Source organism: Callospermophilus lateralis, chromosome 3, assembly GCF_048772815.1.
Source record: "Callospermophilus lateralis isolate mCalLat2 chromosome 3, mCalLat2.hap1, whole genome shotgun sequence".
Classification (NCBI taxonomy): domain Eukaryota; kingdom Metazoa; phylum Chordata; class Mammalia; order Rodentia; family Sciuridae; genus Callospermophilus; species Callospermophilus lateralis.
The window spans coordinates 116,339,029-116,362,393 of NC_135307.1; the positions used below are offsets into that span (position 1 = coordinate 116,339,029).

Sequence of the window (23,365 nt, forward strand, 5' to 3'; positions counted from 1 at the left end):
AACATACCACTAAATAGTATGGAATAGCAGGGAGAAATTATTCAAAAAATAATTCTAGAAAGTCTAAAGACTTGGAACATTGCTTTGGTTCTAAAACTTATTAAATATATTATTTGGCCTAAAAGCAGGCAAGAATTATTCTTTGAGTCTTAGTTTCCTCACCTGAACAAAGGAAGAGGATCTACAAATTCATGTGGATTAAATAAGGGGTTGACAAGATCTCAATGCTGCAAAATACTGGAGAATGTCCTTGCTACTACTGCACACACAGGCTTTTCCAGCCTCACTCCAGTGTTTATTCCTTATACTTTTATCAACCTGCCAAGCAGGATTAGCTGATCCTTTTCCAGATCAATTTCGAAACAGAGACATACTTAAGAAAGCTAAGGTGCTACGCATTCTAAATATTCCAAAAAGCACACCAAATCTTTGGTTGCCAGATAACTCAGACCACCAAGTATGGTCCTTTTTTCAGAGGATATTCCCAGGTCACCATCCTTACTATAGTTTACCAAAAGGCCCTGTATCTGCTGTTTCTGACCAGGTGATGGTGAAATTAAACACTCTTAAAAAGTGATTCATGGGGCTGGGGTTGTGGCTCAGTGGTAGAGCACTTGCCTGGTTTCCATCCTCAGCACTGCATATAAATACATAAATAAAATAAAAGATCCATTTACAACTAAAAAAAATTTTTTTTAAAAAAGGTAATCCATTAGGGTAGCTACCCAGTAGAATAATCACTTGGAGAGATTCTTACTTTAATAAGAGACTCAAAGCTGATTTTGATCTGATCCCTCAAATCACTGAATTATGTCAAGAGACCTGAATTTTAACCATGACTCTACTGCTGACTATGTCTTGCCCTCAATTTCTCTTTTATCAGAGTAAGGGGAAATCTATGGCTCTCAAACCTGGCTACTTAGTAGAATCATTTGGAAATCTTTACTAAAGATTCTTGAACCTCACATCAGATATACCGGACTAGACTATTCAGGAGAGGAACAAATATATCTCATATCATAGTTCATAGTTTAGTAAATACTTAAATTCATTGAAATAAAAGTTCACTTCCCAGTACCTTCCCTCCCTTTTCTTCTTTGCTCCCACAATTCTACTACCCTACTCTACTGATCTCCCTTCTATTATTATTATTATTATTATTATTATTAGTGCTATGATTATTTTAATTAGTGCATTATAATTATATATAAGTGGAATTTGATATGGTACATCTGTACATGGACATAGCATTTATTTGGTAAATTATGTGCATGTATGAATATAGCATAATGAATCCCATTATTATGTGCAATTATAATGTACCAATTTAAAAAGAGAAATAAAGAAGTGAAAGGAAAAAGTTTACATTGCATTTGTTAAATAATGGCCTCAGATTAATCTTTTTAACATCTATATGTAAACTCCTTATAAGGCTTGAACAGCATTAGTAAGAAAGGCCCATAGAGAAACAAGTCAAAATGTGTCAATAAATAGGTAACAGTTTAAGAAACATTTCAATTCACTGTGAGAAAACAGTTCCCAGCTCACCTTTTAAACATCTAAACATCATTCTCAGATTCGTCATTTCAACATGTGTATGTAAAGTCTTAATGATTATGACTTACAAAAAGTCAAGTAAGCTCAGCCACACTCCCACCCATATTCCTAAGAGGTGCTAGCCCCTCTCACCTGTATTCCATGTTGCTGGCATTCTTACGAGTGGCAGTCAATTCTACCCCATTCCTTGTCCAGTAGCTGTATGTAAGTGTGTGAGAGCTGGAGGTGAGGTTACACTGCAAGGTGACAGGGAGGGCAGGGCTGTCTCGAATAATGACTTCTTCACTGGTGACAATTCTTGGCTCTGCAATTAGAGTGTACAATGATAGGGGGCCAGAGCTTTCCATTGTCTGTAACCCTGGCCTTAGAGTTGGGTGGGATAGGAAGGGGAAATTAGAAGAAAAGGGAGGGCAGACAGGACCACATGAGGACTTTCACTTTATCACTTTGGAGGAAGTCAAAAAAGGAAAAACAATGATTATAAGCAAATGACCACTAGTGCAGACAAAGCCTGAAGACCAGTTGGCCTAGACGTGAAAGAATGGGAGTATTACAGGTATATGTACTGGCAACAATTTTTGAATACCACCTTTTTCTGATATAAGAATCAGCGACCAATTCAGCTTCAACTAGAAAACCAGGCTTTACTTTGCAGTTCTAAAAACAAAGGCAATATCATTTCTATAACTTAATAAATTCTCTATGAGAGTCACTGGAGTCTACACCTATTGGAACAGTAATAAGTGTAATTAAATAATACATGTATGGCTTTCCCCACATTTAAATCTGTTAAACCTGTGGCAAACCATTCATGGCCATTATTTATGCAAAAAAAAAAAAATGTATATCCTAAAAGCAAACTTCCCACTGGAAGTCTCTTGAATTTTCTGAATTTTAAGGAGGGAAAATTCTTAAAGAACTATCAGTTCTTCTTCTTTCAGCCCATATTTATTCCCAAAACATTTTTTTCCACAATTGCACTTCAAAACATTCAATTTCAAAATAATACACTATAGTGCAATGTCTTGGAATTATGAGCTACAAGAATTTTAGAGCTGCAAGGCCCTAAGAGTTCACTAAATACCTCTTTTCAAGAGCTAGAAAGGTGAAATGACAAGGCTGTAATTATTATTAGTGGCAAAAATGGACCTAGAAAACACATCTGATTGAATACTCTATCCCTTACCCCCACCCCACAAAACACACACCTCACCCAAACTTCCAACCTAAGGCAAGATATGTAACTTTACTTTCTAGTTCTATCCTGGGCTTAGATAAACTGGGATCACCAGTTTACCTACAAAAATAACCTATATATTAGTCAAATATAACACGGCAGAAAAACTTTAAGTCACACTATCATTCCTAGAAGGTTTAAATTTAAAGCATTTTGAAATCTTCGTTGCTATATTAAGGTCTGGAGAGGTTTCTAGGTTATCCTATCTTTTGTTGCTATTATTATTAGTCTTTAATCTTTTCCTAGGCTATTATTTTTCTATTTTTGGTCAAACATTTTCAGGTGAAGTCTACACTAACCATCTTTTCTCATCCACATTAAGGGGTATTTATTTGTGCGCCCCCCAGTTCTTCCTCAGAAATCCATGATTGACTTCCCATTACCCTGTGTCTGACTACTTCCTGCCTACAGCAGCTTCCTGTCCCAAGCATTTTCCCTTCACCATTTTATGTAGTATAGTTCTGATTATGAAGAACAGAATTATCTTCCTCTACTGGAACCATTCTGTTGTTGTTCAGGGAGGGGAAGAGGATGCAACAGTCATGGGATACTTGGAAAACATAATGCCTTAAGATCTCCTAACCAATTTAACATTTCTGACTACAAAGTTCATATTGTCAAACAAACTTGTGATAAAGCAAATCCTTAAGTTTTTCAATTAACAAAGTGGTTCTAATTAATTTCCAATTCTAGCAAAAGGATAGTGGTTATCTTCCATTCAGCACTGGTTCTTATCAGTAACACCAAACAGGGTCTCTATGTACAGATAATGGAGGCATAGCAGCCACTAAGACAAAAGCAGATGCATGTGAACATGTTAGCGCAGTGGTGTCCCCATGGTTTCCAAGACACACTGGACAGAAGCCAAATCCCTGGGCCTTAAGAAGTCGAGCTGAATGGCTGCAAACCCTGCAATGAAAGGCGCACACACACCATCAGCAGAAAGCATCACAATTCCAAGAAAAATCAAAACCAAGCAAAAACAAAAGAGAAAAAAGAACCAGTACTCCACAGAAGAGAAATTAAAAAAATATCAAGGCAACATTAAAATCCAAACACACTTTCAGGTTTTTACTAAATTTTTATTATCCGATTTCATTTTCCGCCCCACTTGGGACTCTCCTTCGGTTTCTTCTTCTCAGATTGCACTGAGAAAGGCTGAACTCTGAGAATGAGGCCAAGAGTTTCCAGATGTTTAAATACAAGGAGGCCAAAATAAATGCTATTCTTACCTGTAGCGATGCAAATGACCATTGCAGCTCAGGGAGATTAAGAAGTTGATGAAAGTAATCTGGTAGACATTCTGCCAAGAATTCTTGGAAGGCAAAGGAAAGCACTTTTCCCCTTAATGTTAAAAGATCCATGAGAGAGTCAGTTGGGAGCAAGTGGATAATTTAAATAGGCTTAAATATGATTCTGCAGCATAGGAGGGTTGTGGGGTAGGTAGCCTGCCTCCCATGTATTGCTGTATATGGAAACCAGTGCTTGACCTTGGCCATGGCGCCATATCTGCATTCTGCACCCAGATGAAGGTGGGACTTTTATTTATGTGGCCAAGTACTGTCCAAAGTTCGAGAGAGATGAACATTTAGGAGAAGTTCAAACATTTTTATCTGCCACTGACTTTTATTTAGAAGCATCAGGTAGGAGACCCTTATCCTAGTCATCATGCATAAAGAAAATGCTATGGCCACAGAGACACCCTAAAAACAGGGCACATTTCTCTTCCTGCATTACATCATTCAAAGAACTTTGGGAAAAGTATTGCCAGGGGGTTATTCTTAGAAGACTTCAACCTCCCCAGAGAGGCAATTTCTACTTGGATGCCTAAGATAAAACAATTACAGTTGAATTTAGGGTGTTCATGAAGGAAAAAAAGGGGGGGAGTAGGGAGAAACAAACAGCTAACTTGGGTTGAGTGACTGATTGGGAAGTCTAGGGTAAGAATGACTGGCCAGAATTTGGTTAACTACATACAAACACTCTTAAGGTAGGAAGCTTATTTCTAAGTATATGGGAGAATGTTGTGTACTTCTGGGATTGATGGGTAGGCACCTCATCTTTTTCTAGCCCCCAGGCCTAGCCTTTCTAGCTATGAGCCAGGCTCTTGGAAGAATAACTACCAAATGCCCAGTCCTGTCCATGCCTAAACTTCTGCAGACTTTTGTGGCCATATGAGAAATTCTGATGTTATAAGGAAAGGAGCAAGGGGGCAGGAGAAGGAGGCGTGCAAGGGAAAAAAATTGTTAAAAAGAAAAGAAAAGAAAAGAAAAATTGCAGGGTTAATGTTCCCCATTTTCACATAGACAAGGTTTTCTTTTCCCCCTTTACAGAGCAGGTTCTCTGATTCAACAGTGCCAACTGCAGCAGCCTATCCTCTCTCTCCTCTAAGGCCTATCCCAACCCCCACAGAAATCTTCCCCAAATAGCTACAAAGAACAGACATTAATGTGCTATTTTCCATATGCAGATTCAGAGCCCATGTCACATTACCTCCTGTGTTATTACCAAATTCCTCATAAAATAGTACTTTATTACTTTTACTCTATCAGTCAGGTCTTTAAGCTAGAAGTGGCTATAGGTCTCTCACTGAGCCCTTGAAGATAATGTGAAAAATCCACATTCTTCTTCTATCAAATAGAGAATGTAACCTCAATTATAACTAGGTCTAAGATGGGGCTGAAACACTTCCTGGTCAAGAGCATTAGTTCTATGGTGCCTCTTCCTCCATCTGTCACACAAAGCAAAAGTCACTTTCCAGAAAAAAGAAGTGAGCACAAAAGCTGCTATGTTAGATGTCTCACTTGTGCCTACTATAATAGATGAAGGGGAGAATTCTGACCCCTATACCCAGCTTACTCCATCACTCAGAGAAATGGTGTTGTATGTAAGACATATCTTTCTTTAAGACATAAAGAGAAGGCCATTGTGAATGGCTTCCAAACTACTTCAGAGGCTGCCATCCTCTGGTATGAGGAACACTGTGCCAACAGTCATCAAAGTCAAACTATCTGTAAATAGAAATCAGATGCAACTGGACTTTGAGACATGGTGATAGGGCTTTAAAAAAATATTTTGCAGCTTTGTATCACCTAGCTCCTAATGGTAAGCAAGACATGGAAGTAATCTTGGGCTGCTGCTTAAAAACAAACAAAAAACAGGGAAATGAATGTATAGGCCCAGTGAGGGATGTACTGCTGCAGTGGAGGGTTGCTGTCAGAGAAGAACATGCCACTGTTTTAGAAAAGAAAAAGAGCTAAAACTATGGAAATATCCAAGCTTATGTGCCATCCAACAATCAAAACACATCACCACACTGCACCCATGGCAACATTCCCATCACAGAACAGGATGACACTAAGTTACAGTGAGGGAAGAAGCTGGGCAGACACAAACTTAAAACCATAGAGGTGAAGGCAGCTACTCAGAAAGCTTCAAACAGATGAACAGAAGAAATAAAAAGTAGTTAGATTGGGGAGAGAAACAAAAATAGAAAGGCACCAGAGGAGAAATCAGCAAAAGGATAGCAGGAAACCTACTACAAAATTAAAGGGAAGGGAAAGAAACAATTTCAACACTACCCTTGTTTGACTGCCTGGTTTTATATTTGATTTTTTTTTTTTTTTAACTTCCCCAGTTCTCCCTTCCCACCTCTCCCCAACACGGATGATTTTGGACAGTCATGGATTTCCTCAAGTTCTTTGTTCCTGAAGAGAAAGACACAGAGAAGGGTGGGGAAATAAGGGAGGCAGAGAGGACGGCAAAGAAAAAAAAAAGTTGCCACAGATGTTTTCATACACTACAACCAGAAGGGTCGTGGGTTTGAAAAAACGAAGACAAGGGGTGGGGTGAGCGATCATACTGGGGAAGAGGAAAAGGTAGCAGAAGGGAAGGGTCATCGGGCCACCTCTAATGACTACAGTACTACTACTGTAGGGTGCTGGACTCACTCTGAAGGACGCTTATGGTGGCCTGGGCTCGAATCCATGTTATGGAGGGGTTTTGCCTCAAGTCATTCCTCTTGGGGTCGTTGCTGGCCCTGCACTCGTAAGTCCCAGAGTCCTCCAAGGTGAGCCGGGTTATTCTCAGCACACTCACGCCGTTTGACCCGTAGGCGGTGTTTACGGTGACACGGCGCTTCCGAGCACCGTCCCACAGCTGTCTGAAAGACTCTGCCCGGTTGACTTCTGCGTACCACCACTGGATCTCTGGCGTGGGACTCCCGACCACGTCACAGTACAGCTCAAAGGCGTCCCCCGTGAGCTTAGTTTCTGACATGGGCGACTTGACAAACCCAGCTAGAGGGAGGGGGAGCAGGAATGCAGTGACAGGCCAACCAGAAAAAAAAAAAGAATCAACAGGTGTTAATAGTAATTTAAAGAAAAGAAAAAAGCAAATGAGTTGCAAAGAACAAAAAAGGATTCATTTTTAAACTATAAAGAGACAGTAATAGCAATTCATACAAGCTTTTAGAAGAAGAACCACCCTGGGAAGCTTATGAAGCAAAGGCAGGCCAACTGCAAGCTGGGGCAGCCCAGGTGCTGGCCAGGCAGAAGCAAGCCCACTGGAAAGCATTTTAGCAATGGGCCCAGCTGGTAGGAATGAGAAAGCCTCAGGTTTTGGGAAAGAGCCTCTTTCCTTAGAGCATAAACCATTACCTTTTCAAACTCAAGCAAGTGATGAAAGATAACCAGAAGTGGCAGTAGGTTTATATGCCAAGTCAGGATCTCTCTTTTGGATGTGTAAGCATTTCATTTGAGATGCAATGTCTTTAGTAGCCTAAACAAGAAGTATTATCTGACCTACTGGTACCTTCTCTTGGGACTCAAGAGTCCCAAATTTTGGCTGAAAGGTAGCACTTTTCTCTCATGCAGGATTCTACCATGAGTTTAGATTTGATTTTCCCCACCTCCTATTCTTTCAGAGGCCTATGACAAAAAAAAATAGCACAGTTTTCTATAACCAGGAAGCTTCTACCTGAATGCAGATCCTCAGGCACAGAACTGGACAGTGTACACTTCACAGCAGACTGAGAATTACTATTGGGGTCAGCTCAGGAGTTGACCCAGCAGTTAACAGCAACCCAATTCATTGCTAGTGAATACAGGAAATATGCCCTCATTAATTCCATACAATTAGAAATATCTCCTGAAAAATGCCATGCTTTCTTACAGGCTCTCTCTACCTAGTCTAGTTGCCTGACTTCTAGAAGCAGCTTAAAAAGATGAGGTATGTACAGTGAAGAATTAAAACTAAATTCTAAGGAGAAGGCCAGGTCTCAGCCAACACTGTCAGGCACAGCCCAGGAAATAAAGTTGATGCCTATTTCCACTTGCCTATAATTTGTTTGAGGTTATACTTCCATAAGACAAAGTGGCAATGGCAGAGAGTAAAATCATCATCATCTTCTTCATTCAGGTTCATTCGAAAAACTTGGGAGTTAGGCCCACAGGAAAAGAAATCATAGTATAAGCATACTTTCTCTCATTCGCTCCACCTAGGGTTCATGCAGCATTTCTGCCAATTCAGGCAGTGTCCTAAGATAAGGGCAAGAAGCTAAAAGAGGGCGTTTTAAGTGGCTTGGCAACTTCCTTTTGGAGTTGTGGCTCATGAGCTAAGAAAGTTCCCCTGAAGTGAGCAGAGTGGGGTCAGGAGCTACCAATAGTAGACTAAGAATATTCTAGAGAGAAAGAATAAAGTAGAACAGTGTTCCTACAGTCCAGAAGCCAAGAATGTAATGGGGCTAACTGAAAATGGAGGTTGCTAAGTGGGAACATTTGTTTATATCCAAAGTAATATTTTTCTTCGGAGATAAACCCCACCCCATGGATCTAAGAATGCTAAGGGAAGTGCTATACTTAACTCAAGTAGAGGTCAAGACCTCAAGACCTCCAAATTCATACTAGTCTTTCAATTACTGAAATAGAATCTGGAGATCACAGAAATATACTAATTAATTAGACTAAATGTTCTGCCTTGAATATGTTACTCTAAACTACCTCCTTCAGATTCACATTTGTTCCTTGTAATAAACAGAGACCCCCAAATAGATAAACAGATGTCATTCTCAGACACAAAATTTTTAGAATTGCAGAAAAGAACCTCCAAAGCCCTATATGAAGAACAGAGCTCACTGGCAGATAAAGGAACTGGCAAAACAAGACACCTTGTTCTTAGTCTCAAACTACCCCCTGCCCATCTGGAAAGACAATGCCAACAAATATACAGTCCAGGCAAAAGAAGCTGGTTTCATTCAATTTATTACTTTTAACAGAGAAAACTGAGTATTAATAAATCCCTGGAATACAGTAAAGAGTATTACTCTGTTTTAATCCTACCTCTTGACCATTAAGTAGCGGTGATCACAAATTGTCTTTTCACATTCTTTGTGAACCTCAGGAGTTTATATCCTCTCAAATGCTGTAATTATGCACTTGATTATGCACTGGAAATCTGTTAGTGGATTTGTTTTGCATATTTTTCCTTCTTCTGAATTGCACTTCAAAGCAGGTTTACACTTAAGACTGCTTATCAAACTGTTGATCATGCTAATATAAAAGAAACGTTCAGAATCACCATGAACCCAACCAATTCCAGTGTAACCCCAAATGCAAATATCACACAATTCAAAGGCAGCTGAGAAACAGTCTGAATGTGATTCCCACTACACAAAACTAAGCAAGTCACTCAGCCTAACCATGCCATCCCCAAGAAGACATCCTACTAAGGAGGAAGAAATGTTAATTTGATGCAGTTCTATTTTATATCTATTATCAAATCAAATAGGACTAGGTCAAAACTGTTGTTTGAACTGGTAAATTATATGATGTATATTTAAACAAATTTGGTTAAGAATGACATTTAAAATCCCTTAAAATACTGACAATGAACATCTTTCTATGTTCTTTTCAAAGATCATTATAAGGGCTGGGGTTGTGGCTCAGTGGTAGAACACTTGCCTGGCACATGTGAGGCACTGGGTTCAGTCCTTAAGACACCTAAAAATAAATAAAATAAAGGTACTGTGTCCATCTACAACTAAAAATATTTTTAAATGGCCATTATTATTAGGCTTATACAAAGAGGTAACATTTTCTAAGTATATATATTGGGCAATGTGCTAAACACTTTGCATTCATTATTCTCACAACTGCTTTATAGATATGTACACTTTAATCCCCTTAAATATGCGGAGACTAAGGTCCAAAAAGTTAAATATTTTGCCCATTCACAAGCTAATAATAATAGGAGTTTGCCTGGAATCCAGATGTGTCCAAAGCCAAAGCACAGTATCAACAATTTCCCCAAATGCAATCAACATGTCTTGCAAGACAGGAAAAACTTCAGTAGTTATTAAAAGATAAAGATAAGCCAGGCACGGTAGCACATGCCTGTAACCCCAGTGGCTCAGGAGGCTGAGGCAGAAGGATCACAAGTTCAAAGCCAGCTTCAGCAATTTAGCAAGGCTCTAAGCAACTCAGGGAGACCCTATCTCTAAATAAAATATAAAAAAAGAGCTAGGGATATGGGTCAGTGGTTAGGCACCCCAGGTTCAATACCTGCCCGCCCCTCCAAAAGAGATACGCTTTGTCGCCATTTAAATAAATAAATTATTCCTAGCCACAAAAACTAGGGACCCTCCACTGGAACATGCAGCACCCTATGACCAGTAACTCCTTAAAATTACTATCTATCTCACTAAAGGATGCAGGAAGAGGTGCACTGAGTCAAAGATTTCCTAAAACAACTGGGGCGGTGGGGGGGTAAACAATGAGAAAACAAAGGAAAATATGATTCATTCATTCATTCTGTGTGTGTGTGTGTGTGTGTGTGTGTGTGTGGTGCTGGGGACTGAACCCAGTGCCTTGTACATGCAAGGCAAACACTCTACCACTGAGCTATATCCCCAGCCTGAAAAGATGATTCAAAGGCAAGAAATATCCCTAATTCTGAGGATCCCAGTGCCCTGGTTTTGAGAATACTGGCTTCAGAGGAGGAAGGAACTTAAGACATTCGATATGTTTCTGTGAATATTACAATAAAGGGCAGATCTGACCTTTTTGTTGTTGTTGTTGTTGTTGTTTGGGTACTGAGGACTGAACCACTGTACTACATTCCTAATCATTTTTTTTTTTTTTCTAGACAGGGTATTGCTAAATTGTCCAGTCTGGTCCTGAATTTGTAATCCTCATGCCTCTGCCTCTGGTAACACTGGGAGTACAGGTGTACACAACCATGCCCAGGCAGATTTTTTTTGACATTTTTATAAAATTTTACATTTTGCAAAGTGTGTGCATATAGACCTCATTTCACTCACATAGTTCTATAAAGTTCATAGGGCAAATATAGAGGTAGGTTCATGACTTGCTCAAGAAGTCACAGGTGGCTAATCCTGACTAAAACTGGGACTAGAATGAAAGTCTTCAGCTCTTAGAGTTCTTTCCAATAAACTGCACTACCTCTACACAAACCAACTATGGGATTTCTGGATAGCTGAACACCCATCAAAAATTATAAAAATAAATCTATTTCTCCTCCAAACAGCAAGGAAAGAAGAGTGTAAAAAAAAAAATTCTCTAAAACAGTACAGTGAAATTACAATTAGCAAGGGAAAGTTATTAGCAACCATCTACTTCATTATCTATCCAAAATTAGCTCCAATTCAGGAGAAAAACCAGCTCTCAGAAGCAGTACACAGTAAGCTACCTTTCTCACTGCCCTGCCCTGCCTTTCATTACCAAGGGCTTTCTAACAAGTATATACCCTCAGCACAAAAGCACACAAGTGCTTAGAGTTGGAGGTCAGCAGAGAAGCATCTCTTTGATCTCTAGATTAAGGTTCACCCATATTTTGGCAAAAGCCTAAATTTTAGAATAATCATGTCTACCTCAACTCCACACCCTTCCCAGCTATCACCTCCACCCACAGTCTAAGCTGGGCTCAGATCTGAGTTTTAAGAAAATATCACTATCAATGCACTTAGTTCCATAATGACAGGGAAACTGAACAGTGGCTACTGGCTTTGGTGGAGGGAGAGATTAGAAGCTGGGGTCAGGAGACAGCAGAGGCAAAGCATTAAAAATGGAGATAGCAAAACAAGGAAAAGTTGAATGTAAAATTGCATAACTAAAGTTGGGGGATGGGAAGCAGAGATGACAGCTGGGGCTAGCAGCCGGAGAAAAGGAGGAGCTATCTGGCAGAAAAAAACTGATGCGTGGATATGTGGCAGAGAGTGAGAAGAAAAAGGGAACACACAAGAGAAAGATGAGCCCAATCCCAAGAGAACTGCTTTTACATACACTCTCAAGGAAGAAGGGTGTGGGGGGGGGGGCGGGAGGGGGGGGACCACACTAGCCTAACCCTATACAAGGAGGGACCATCAGTAGTTTTTATAGTCAAAATTCTCATTTACCTCCAGGGCAACCACAGAACAAGTAATAAGATTGACTTCTCACTTCCCTCATCTGACTTCTGCCAAGGCCAGGCCTTTAAATCTTGCTTTCTTTTGTCTTTTTTTATTTAATAGCTATTCTCTTCAAGCCCCCTTTACCACTAATTCCTTGTGGGTACCTCATGCTGTTCCTTCCTTCATGCCTCACAATAAGCAGGAAATGACAGGGACACAAGAACATTCCCCTCTCTCTTCACCCCCACCCTCAACACACACACACAAATTCAAATCATCTACCTCAAAAAAAAAGACTAAGCAAGACCCACTGACATCTAAATGTAGTTTTAGGGACTATTTCAAATTTGTCTGAATGTCTAATAACAGCTGTAAGGCTGTCACCGACTTTAGCCTCCACAAACTACTATATAGCCTGCCTATCCTTATTAAGAGACAGATCATTTATCCTTATTACCAAAGGCAGATGAGAAGTCCATCTGCACTCATTTTGTGTGTACCAACCAAGAGTTAAAGGCAGGCCTGAAGCCTTGGGAATGGATGGAAATAGGGTAACCTCATTCTCTGTGGCAGGGAGATAATATATGGGTCTGATCTCATGGATTAATCTGATCTCTAGGTAGAGACAGCAGCCATTACAAAGCATTTTCCAAATTCTAACCGCTCCTTTCACAGCTACCTTAATCAGGCAGATATGATAAAAGTCTGGAAATTAAGATCATTCCCATCACTAACTTCTAAACCAGGGCCCAACCTTTGTTCTGAAATTTTACTATCCAAAATGACTAAAAGATTGTGATTGGCCTATATTAACCAGATTTCTGATTTGGAGAAAGGGAAGTCTATTTGGTGCCAAGAAAAACTATATAATTTAGTGATTAAAAGTAGCAAACTCTAAGGGGCTGGGGATGTAGCTCAGTGGTAGAGCACTTGCCTAGCATGTATGAGGCCCTGAATTCAATCTCCAGCACCGCAAAAAGAATTTAAAAAGAAAGAAACTGCAGAGCCTAAAAAGGTTGCCTGGATTCACATGAGGCTCTGACACTAATTGTATACCCTTAGGCAAATGACCTAACCTTTAAATTTCACTTCCCAAACCTGTAGAATAGCGCTAATAATAGCAGCTACCTTACAGGGATTATTGTAGGGATCACATAAAATAATACAGCTTCAAACAGTGCCTAGCACTGGCACATAATAAGTGCTCAATAATATTATTTATTATAGGATGTCTCCATAGAAATAAGTGCTAAACAGGCCACCTGCAGCAGCCTTCAGCACTGCTCCACAACAGGCTAGGAAGCAAAGCTTTTTATTCAAAATGAATTTAACTTAGAATCCAATTTCTTCAAGAAACAATAGAATTAACATTTACCTTTCAAATAAAATGAGAACCAAAATGGAAATTTAACTGTAAAAGGCAATGAAAAGAAAGAAAATTCTTTATTCCTTCCTAACTTTTGAGCAAACTAGAATGAGGAGAGTGATAATAGACCCAAGGACTTGGCAAACTTTACTGAAGTTATAAACCATTATACTGAGATATTATGAACAATACAGAAAGTCTAAGAATTTTAAAAAAAATGGAAAAAAAAAAAAAAAAGAACAAAAATAAACCTACTGCCAGACGCATTGGTGCAGGCCTGATTTCCCAGCAGCTTGGGAGGCTGAGGCAGGAGGATCACAAGTTCAAAGCCAGCCTCAGCAAACCCAGGTGCTAAGCAAATCAGTGAGACCCTGTCTCTAAATAAAATACAAAATAGGGCTAGGGATGTGGGTCAGTGGCCGAGTACCCCTGAGTACAATCCCCAGTACCGAGAGAGAGAGAGAGAGAGAGAGAGAGAGAGAGAGAGAGAGAGAGACAGACACACAGACAGACAGACACAGACAGGGGGGGGGGAGGGAGGGGGGAGGGAGGGAGAGAGAGAGAGGGGGAGGAAAGGAGGGAGAATATAAACCTACCAATTATGTATCAGATTAACAATGATATATATATATATATATGTAGGAAGATAATGGATATTAGTTAGGTCAAACTGTAAATTCACAAAATTTAAAAGGGCATTAGAGGATTTTGAACCAAGTTAGATTAATTTTAGCCTACTTTTGTCCAAGTAGTTCTACAACTTAAATTCTCTTAACTTTGCATAGTTTCAAGTGCGACCTACTATAATTACAGGTAGTTGTGAAAGTCATATACCATATGTATGTAGATGAGATCTGTAAACTGTAAAGCATTTAACATTCTAAGCAAATGTTAAAATATATGAGAACAGACAAGAGATAAGCATCTGATGTGACTGATTTCCTTCAACAAGGATTTTCATTCAGCTTTGTTGTCAATTTCCACTGACAATCTAAAAGTATAATCTTCTTAGATTCATGGGTCTGAAAGAGTCAGTGACCAAAAAAAAAAAAAAAAAAACAAGGAAAAAAAAAAACACAAGTATGATTAAAAGTCACAGGCTCTTCTCATCCCATAAAAACACACATAGGATTTCAGAGGTTATTCGGATCCCAGGTTTGACACTCTTAAATCTAGATTGCACACTGATGAATAGAGAGTTTGCCTTACATGGAAATGAACCATGATTTATAACGTATGGGCTATGTTCTTCAAGTTCTTCAACCTCAGCTTCCTAATTGAAAAATGGGGACAATAATTCCTATTGTAAGGTCATGGTGAGGTTCACAGGAACAATATATTAAAGAGCTTATAACCTATAAAGCTACAAATGCAATAATATTCAAGGGGAATTTTATGCTAACATTCTATTCCGTAACTTAAAGAACAATTTAAGCTAGTCCTGAGTATTCTGTGGAGGTTACTTCAAAAGCAGTTGGAAGAAAATGGTAGCAGGGCTCAGAGATTTACCCAGGGGTTGACTACTGAACTGACTTCATCTGAATCTTTCAAATTTCCAAAAGAAGAAAGCATTGAAAGCCACCAATTCAAAGAATTTCAATGTTTCAAACAGAAAGTGACATTAAAATAATGTTGCCAGCAATAAGTAAAAATGATTTAAAATAAATTCCAGCTTAAACAGAAAATAAAGCTCTTATAAACATAGAATTTGACACCAAACCCAAAATAACAAAATGAAGTGGAAAACTTTTAACAGCAGAGAAGAATTAGCTCAGAGTGAGCCTTTCTTGCATTTCTTCCTGCTTGTCTCATATGTTCCAAACATATTCCATGTTTGCATATCCCTTGGGCGGGCTCTAAGATATCAGGGAAATTGTTATCAGGAAACATAAGAGCAAATTCTAGTCACTTAGTCTATGCTTTTATTGTCCTCAGGTAAATGGCTCCATTATCAAAAATATTTCTTAAGACTAACAATATTTCTTCCTCCAGGGGAATTTAATATTGAGCAAAGAAAGTCAGATCCAAAAAAAGTGAGGCTAAAAATAATATCAGGTCCCATTCTGACTTTGACATCAAAATGATCACAACTTCTTAAAAACTAAGGATGGGTTCAAGGGAGTAAACTGCTGTGAAACTAGTTTTTGTTTTGTTTTTCCATTTTAAGAAACTTAGGGCTAGGTGCAGTGGCACACTCCTGTAAACCTAGAGATTTCAGAACTAAGACAGGAGGATCACAAGTTTGAGGTCAGCCTGAGCTTAGTGAAACCCTGTCCCAAAATAAAAAAATAAGGGATGGGGATGTTAACTGGTGGTAGAGCACCCTTGGGTTCAATCCCCAGTACCTCCCCCAGAAAAGGAATACAAAAACAACTTTCTAATTCCACAAAGTGTGCTCAAGCTTCTGGTACACAAGGGGAAAAACTAGTTTTTTCAATCTGTTTGTATCTCAAAGAGTGCTCTAATGAAAAGTTTGATTCAAGCAGTGAAACCCTCACATATTTAAACAAACATACATAAAAACTCTCTCATTGCAAAAGACTATTAAAAATAGCTATGGACTGGACTGGGGATGTGGCTCAAGCGGTATCACGCTCGCCTGGCATGCACGGGGCGCTGGGTTCAATCCTCAGCACCACAAAAAAATAAAATAAAGATGTTGTGTCCACTGAAAACTAAAAAACAAATATTAAAAAATTCTCTCTCTCTAAAATAAATAAATAAATAAATATTAAAAACAATTCCTCTCTCTCTCTCTTAAAAAAAAAAAAAAAAAAAACAACTATGGACCAATCTACAGCTATACCCAAAATGGTGCTTTGAGGCCAGAAACAATCTAAAAACAAACAACAACAAAATGAAGTTACAATGCATTTTTAAAATATTTTAATTGTTGATGGACCTTTACTTTATTTATTAAATTATTTATATGTGGTGCTGAGACTCAAACTCAGTGCTAGGCAAGTGCTCCACCACTGAGCCACACCCCAGCCCACAAAGCATTTTAAGATCATGCTGTAGTTAGGATTTATTAAAGGTAAACTGAAAACAATATGTTAGAAAGGTTGAACATTCCAGTTTGACAATGATTCTCTGCTGGATCAAAATTCAACTGAGCTTCTGAACTTTCTGATAGGCCCATGCCCTTGTAAAATTCAGTTTTAACAAAGAACCCTATACTAAGACAAGTTAAGAAGAAATTTCCCATCTTCAACATGTAATCACCCTCAATAATAACTGAGCAGGTTTCTCATCCTCTGCCATGCCCCAAGTGAGGTCTGATCCCCTTGGTTTGTCTTCAGTAGGAATTCTGTTAAATCTCTTCACCCAGAATCTCCTTTACTTCTAAATGTCTCCTCCTTGCAAATTTCCACACACTGACCACCACACTGATCTTTGGCTATAAATTCCTCTTTGCCCATGCTGTATTCAGAGCTGAATCAAATCTCACCCCACTTTAAAATTCCACTGCAGCAGTCCTTATACCTATGTGGCGGTCTGAACAGTCTTATTCACTATACTTTAACAAGCATAATTGAATACTTTTTTTCAACAAGTTATATAAGTCATTCTCAAAAGCTATGAGTAATTACTAGTCAAGAGCTAATCTTATTACATTTTCTATAAAATGCGCTTGTCTATTGAGTCAGCATGATTTCTGATGACAAGCTCACTTTCTCTAACAACATACTAGAATCAGGATTTAAATGTTAACAATAACACAGTTCATGTCATTCTTCCATCATCATATATCCCATGAGTATGCCAATGAACACAAGCAGCCAAGCTGACCACCTGAGTATAATCTAGAAGATATTTTAATTCCAAATGGTAGAAATCCTCCACCTCCTTTTTAAAAAACAATCATTCACCACTGAGTCAATTAACTTCACAGAGGGAAATTCAATCTTTGAATCACATCCTAGGATATTAGGTAATATCAACCTGGTCTTCCAAGTTAATGAATTATTTCCAAGGCATAAATAGCTTATAGTGAAAACCATATTGGGAACAGTTATTATACATCAAAGACAATACTTTCCTTACTTAAGATCGCAATACATTAGAGCAGTGATTCTTTTTTTTAAAATTTGTGTGTGTGTGTGTGTGTGTGTGTGTGTGTGTGAGAGGGGGGGGGGAGTTTTTTAATATTTATTTTTTTTAGTTTTCTGCAGACACAACATCTTTATTTGTATGTGGTGCTGAGGATCGAACCCAGTGTTGCGCGCATGCCAGGTGAGCACACTACTGCTTGAGCCACATCCCCAGCCCGAGCAGTGATTCTTAAACCTTTCCATGTATCAGAATTATCTGAAGAGTTTACTAAAATACTGACTGCTGGCCGCCCCCCTCCGCCCCCCACCCCCTGCCAAAGTTTCTGAGTCAGTAGATCTGAAGTGGGGGCTGAGATTTTGCTCTATATAGGTACTCAGGTGATGCTGGTGTTGCTGATCCAGGGACCACCCTTCGACAACTAATGTCTAGGAGATTCTGAAACTGTTAACGTTTTTATCATGTTCAAACGGAAGGCTTGGAGCTGTGGATCACTGGTAGAGCACTTGCCTAGTATGTGTGTGGCACTGAGTTTGATTCAGCACCACATATAAATAAATGAATCAAATAAAGGTCCATTAACATCCAAACAGAGGTAAAATAAGGGCAAAGAAACCACATGGAGCTGGGCACAGTGGCACACACCTATAATCCCAGCTGCTCAGGAGCCTGAGGCAGGAGGATTGCAAGTTCAAAGCCATCCTCAGCAAAACCGAGGTACTAAGCAACTCAGTGAGACCATCTCTAAATAAAATACAAAATAGGGCTGGGGATGTGGGGTCAGTGGTCAAGTGCCCCTGAGTTCAATTCCCAGTACCCCCCCACCACACACACACAAAAGCCACATGGATATTTCTGAGACCATATAAAGACTCTCCCAGCAGTTGAGTCTGTAAACCATGGTCAAAAAAAGAAAAGCAGCAAAAACGGTTGCTTAAAGAACTGTGTCATTCACTATGACTCCAAAACAATGATTTCATCTTACATTTTTCAGTTTACCAATCTATAAATTGAGAACATGCCTTTAACTCAATTTACCACTTACCAGGAAGTATGCACAGGGGTAACTGAACTTTTTCCTAATTCTCAATCTTGCAAAACGTAAGACAAAATACAAATTCAAAATACAAATGATAATGACTCTTTCTGTTACAGATATACTTAACAGGAATAGATATGAGAAGTAACCAATTTTGCTGAGGAAGAGCGCTGTTACGCACCTAGAACATGTATGCTGATATATACCCAGAAATCCATCCTAAATCTAGCTTTGTCCAGGGGTGAGGAAGAGACAGTCCTGTTCTGGGCAAGATAAACTAATGTGAACAGTGTTGGGAAGTGGTAGGAACGAGCAGTTCTGGTTAAAAGTAGAAAAATTCAACATTCTTTGAATGTTATTATATCCAAAGCACCTGTTAAGTTCCCAAGCTACTCAGAAAATAGGGCAGACTACATCAGACACACCTCACAATTTAGGAAGGAAAGGCATCCTGTAAGCTATGAAGAGCACGTATTCCAAAGCTATGCAGCTTGGGCTTCTTCTCATAGCAAAATGGGTGTGAATTAGCTAGCTGGTGGCAGTACAAAGGACGTCAGAAGTAAGGAAATAAGTCAGGAAGGAGTTGGGAAGTTCATTCAATAATCCAAATGAAAAATGAGTCAACTAATTAAGAGTGTCTGTGGGAATGTTGAGAAGGTGATGAATGAGAAATGTTCACAAGATACAACTAAGTGAACTTGTTGAACATGGGATAGAGTGTGAAACCATAAATGGAATAAGGGAAGGCAAGCTGAGAATTGTTTTTGGAGGAATATACAGGGTAAGTTATCCTGCTGAGATGTCCAGACACAGTTAAAAATAAGGATCTAAAATCCAGAGAGGTGGAGGCTGGAAACATGCACTAGGGAATCATCTGCACAAGCAGAAGCTAAAACCCTGAGAGAAGATTAAATCATTCATGGTGGATGAAAATGGGACCGAAAATGGAACTTTCTACGTAATTATTATTCTTTCCAAATGACTCAGCACTGAATGCAATGCACTTTTATTAGTGTAAAATAAATCAAATTAGGAACTAGTTGCTTTGCATATCTGGAAAAATACTTTTAATGATGATAGGTAAACACTTTATTCTTCTTTTCACATATTTGATGTCAATGTTCAGACAGAAGGCACAATATCCAAACTAGCAGCAGCACTGGGCTCACTTGAGTAGAATGTATGAAGCTATTAGCCTCTGCAAAGAATCCTCAACCTTTCAGAAAAACAGCACTCATTTGATTGACTTTGGAAATGCTTTTTTTTGGAAGAGGGGGGGAAAAAAACAAAAACCCAAAAAGCTTACACATAATTCCAAGCAAATTTCCTCAACTTTTAAAAAGGAAAACGTATGAAATCTCAGTCTAAAGCCCAAGGATAAACTGGCTCCATCCTATACTAAGAGTACTATAATGAGTACTGTAATGGCTGAGACAGGAGCCTGATCAGGAATTCAAAGCTGGCCTCAGTAACTTAGCCAGGCTCTAAGCAACTTGGCAAGACCCTATCTCTAAATAAAATATTTTTAAAAGGGCTGGGGATGTGGCTCAGTGGCTGAGGGCCCCTAGGTTCAATCCCCAGTACCAAAAAAGAAACACACACATACATACACACACACACCCACACACACACCCCACAGACATTTCTAGGGAAAATATCAACAGAAATATTGATTTCTATTATAGACTGTGATAAAGTTCATTAATATTATCATTGTGTTTATACTCTTTTTCCTACCTTCTGGTCGTCTTCAATACTTCTGTAAAGACTAACTAGATGATTCTGGAAAATAAGGATGTGACTGACACAGACAAGTGACCAAGAGACTCTCCACTTCAAAAATGACATGAAATAGGATATTTCCTTGTCTCTTCTAGGATCCAGTGGTCTCTCAATCTAAACAAATTAAGACTACTCAACTGAACTTAACGAGTCTTACTTTGAACTTTCAAAAATGTTATAAAAAGTTATGAAATAAGACAAATTTGGCTCCTTTATTTATAGTCTATACTAACAAGGTGTTGAAACTGCAAACTTTCCTATCACTTAAGTCATATTAGTAGCAAAAACTACTTTCATGGAGAGATTAAGCAACAGTCTAAGAAATACTTAGTATTTTACACTATTTATGAAAACCTGTATTTCTTCCCAAATTCTCAACAACTTACATAGTTATAGTTCATTCAGTAACATAGAACAAATCGCTTTTAAAGCAACAAGCAATTTTACCCTCATAAAATGGGAATTTATCATATATTTACAATCCATTGTTAAAAAGAATTTTAAAATTCTACTTGTAGAATTTAGTATGCATTCTAGATAGATAATACTTTCTTAAAATCAAAACATACTTTCTTAAAATCAAATATACTTCCAAACAAATATTATTTAGCACTAGAAAGAAATGAGCTAGCAAGTCATGAAAAGACATGGAGGGACCTTAAATACAAATTACTATGTGAAAGAACCAGCTTAAAAAAGCTATTACATAGAATAATTCTAGTATGAGATATTATGAAGGCAAAACTAAGGAAGCAGTAGAAAGACCAGTAGTTGCCAGGAGTTGAGAGATAAACAGGTAAGGCACAGATAATTTTTAGGGTAGTGAAACTACTGGTACTATAATGGTGGATACATATCATTTAATGATGTGTCAATCTAGGTTCATCACCTGTAACAAAAATACCAACCTGGTGGTGGATGCTGATTGTAGGGGAGGTTGTATAGGTATGGGGGCAGTGAATATGGGCGAACTCTCTATGCGTACCTTCTATTCTTTTTTTTTTTTTTTTTTTTTTTTTTTGTGGTGCTGGGGATTGAACCCAGGGCCTTATGCATGCAAGGCAAGCACTCTACCATCTGAGCTATATCCCCAGCCCCTTCTATTCATTTTTGCTGTGAACCTAAAATGATTCTAAAATTTCAAGTCTATATATTTTTTAAATAAAAAGTTTTAACTGAAAAATACTTCCTAATCAGGTACTGAAATTACTTGCCTTGGGACTGAGTATACTGATCATAAATTCAAAAAGCAAAATGATACATAAATGTAAAACTACCTTTGAGCAAAGAGAATTTGCTTCAACCCAGACATGCTAGTTAAATCCATCTATCTTCTGTTTCTGACTGAAGAACAGAAAACACAGGATGTTTTTCTAGCTTGAGATCTCCCAGGCTTTTACTTGGTTAATCTTAATGTCCTCCTAACACCATTAAAAGGAAATCTTTCATCTTAAGGAAAAGAATGCTGCCCAATATACAAGGAAATTTCATAAGCCTTCATTATGTCAAGTATCCAGGAGCAGATGTTATACTTACAGGTACAGTAACTAGGACACTTCTATGAAAGGAATGCTATTAATAATTGTGATGGGGCAACAGGCACAAATTAAGAATCATGGTTACTCAACTTAAAAAGGAACCTAGAGGATGTATTGTATAATATAAAGCAATTAGAGTAGAGCCACCCCAGAATAAAGCTTCAGGTCAATTAACTTCCAGTTCTAAATACAGTTGATTTTCCCAAGAACTCTGAACAACAATTTTCCAAAAAACCTTGTAATTATTAAATATTTGTGTCTCAGACTCAAATATATAAAGTTCTTCAAGGCACTTCCAAATTCCTGGTTTTTTATTTCTATTTCTGGGGTTGTGGTTCAGAGGTAGAGCACTTGCTTCGCATATGTGAGGTACTGGGTTCAATTCTCAGCACCACATAAAAATAAATAAATTATAAACAAGATAAAGGTATTGTGTCCAGCTACAAAAAATAATCCTTAGAAAATCTTGGGCTGGGGTTGTGGCTCAGTGGTAGAGCGCTTGCCTGGCATGCATGAGGCACTGGGTTCGAAAATAAAATATAAAGGTTTAAAAAAAAAAAAAAACTGGTATCTTCCACCTTATTCTTCTACATTTAATATTACTTGATACTTATATCAAAACAATTATGTATGTGTATGTACACAGGGATAATTTTACCACTAACCAGAATCTCTTGTCTTTATAAATTACAGTACATAAATCAAGGCCCTATTGCCCAAACAGAAGAAAATACCTCTTAATTTTAAATACAGTCTATGTAAAGATCAATGAACCCTAATATTTACAAAAGGTAGTATCAGAGTATTGTCTTAGCAGTATCAGCGTATTATCATATCTAGTCAAATCATAACTTGGTAGAAGACAGGACAAGACTGTGTAGGCTAGCACTGACTCTAGAATGTATTATCCTGTACTCTCTGACAGATGTGTTAGAAATGAACATCAAACTTTATGGTAATAAAATGCTGAACATATATCAATGTAAACTGTGATTTTTTTAAAAAAAGAATATTAATGTATAGAAATAATTTTACTTAATAAATATATATACACATACATAGATATGTAAAAACCTGAACTCAATTCCCTCATGTATTCAATCAAAAGATTAGAATAAATGATTTCTAGGATACTTTCAGTTCTAATGTTCTACAAACCTACATTATTATGAAAAGTCAATTAATTGAAATAAAGTAATGAGGCAAAAAATAATAAATTTTAATAGATTATAAATTATTTGGAAATGAGGATATGTCTCTCATATTTTATATCTCTGCAATGCCATGCTATATAATACACTCAATATTTGTCTAAAAAATGATGAAAAGTAAGATTCTCATTAACTGAGGATTAAGAATAAATTATTTTTAAACCTATTAACAACTT

The 23,365-nt window shown here is 38.1% G+C and overlaps 1 protein-coding gene across 1 annotated transcript in view; it reads right to left on the bottom strand.

The window, feature by feature from the left end:
* Positions 1–8,218, bottom strand: part of Nptn (neuroplastin) — a 34,791-nt gene extending 26,573 nt beyond the window's left edge. The window contains exons 1-3 of the mRNA XM_076849410.1: positions 8,131–8,218; positions 6,745–7,092; positions 1,690–1,861 (exon numbers count right to left, since the gene is read on the bottom strand). Of these exons, the coding sequence (XP_076705525.1) occupies positions 1,690–1,861; positions 6,745–7,092; positions 8,131–8,218 (608 nt within the window). The remainder of the gene's footprint in view (positions 1–1,689; positions 1,862–6,744; positions 7,093–8,130) is intronic.
* Positions 8,219–23,365: the final 15,147 nt, after the last annotated feature.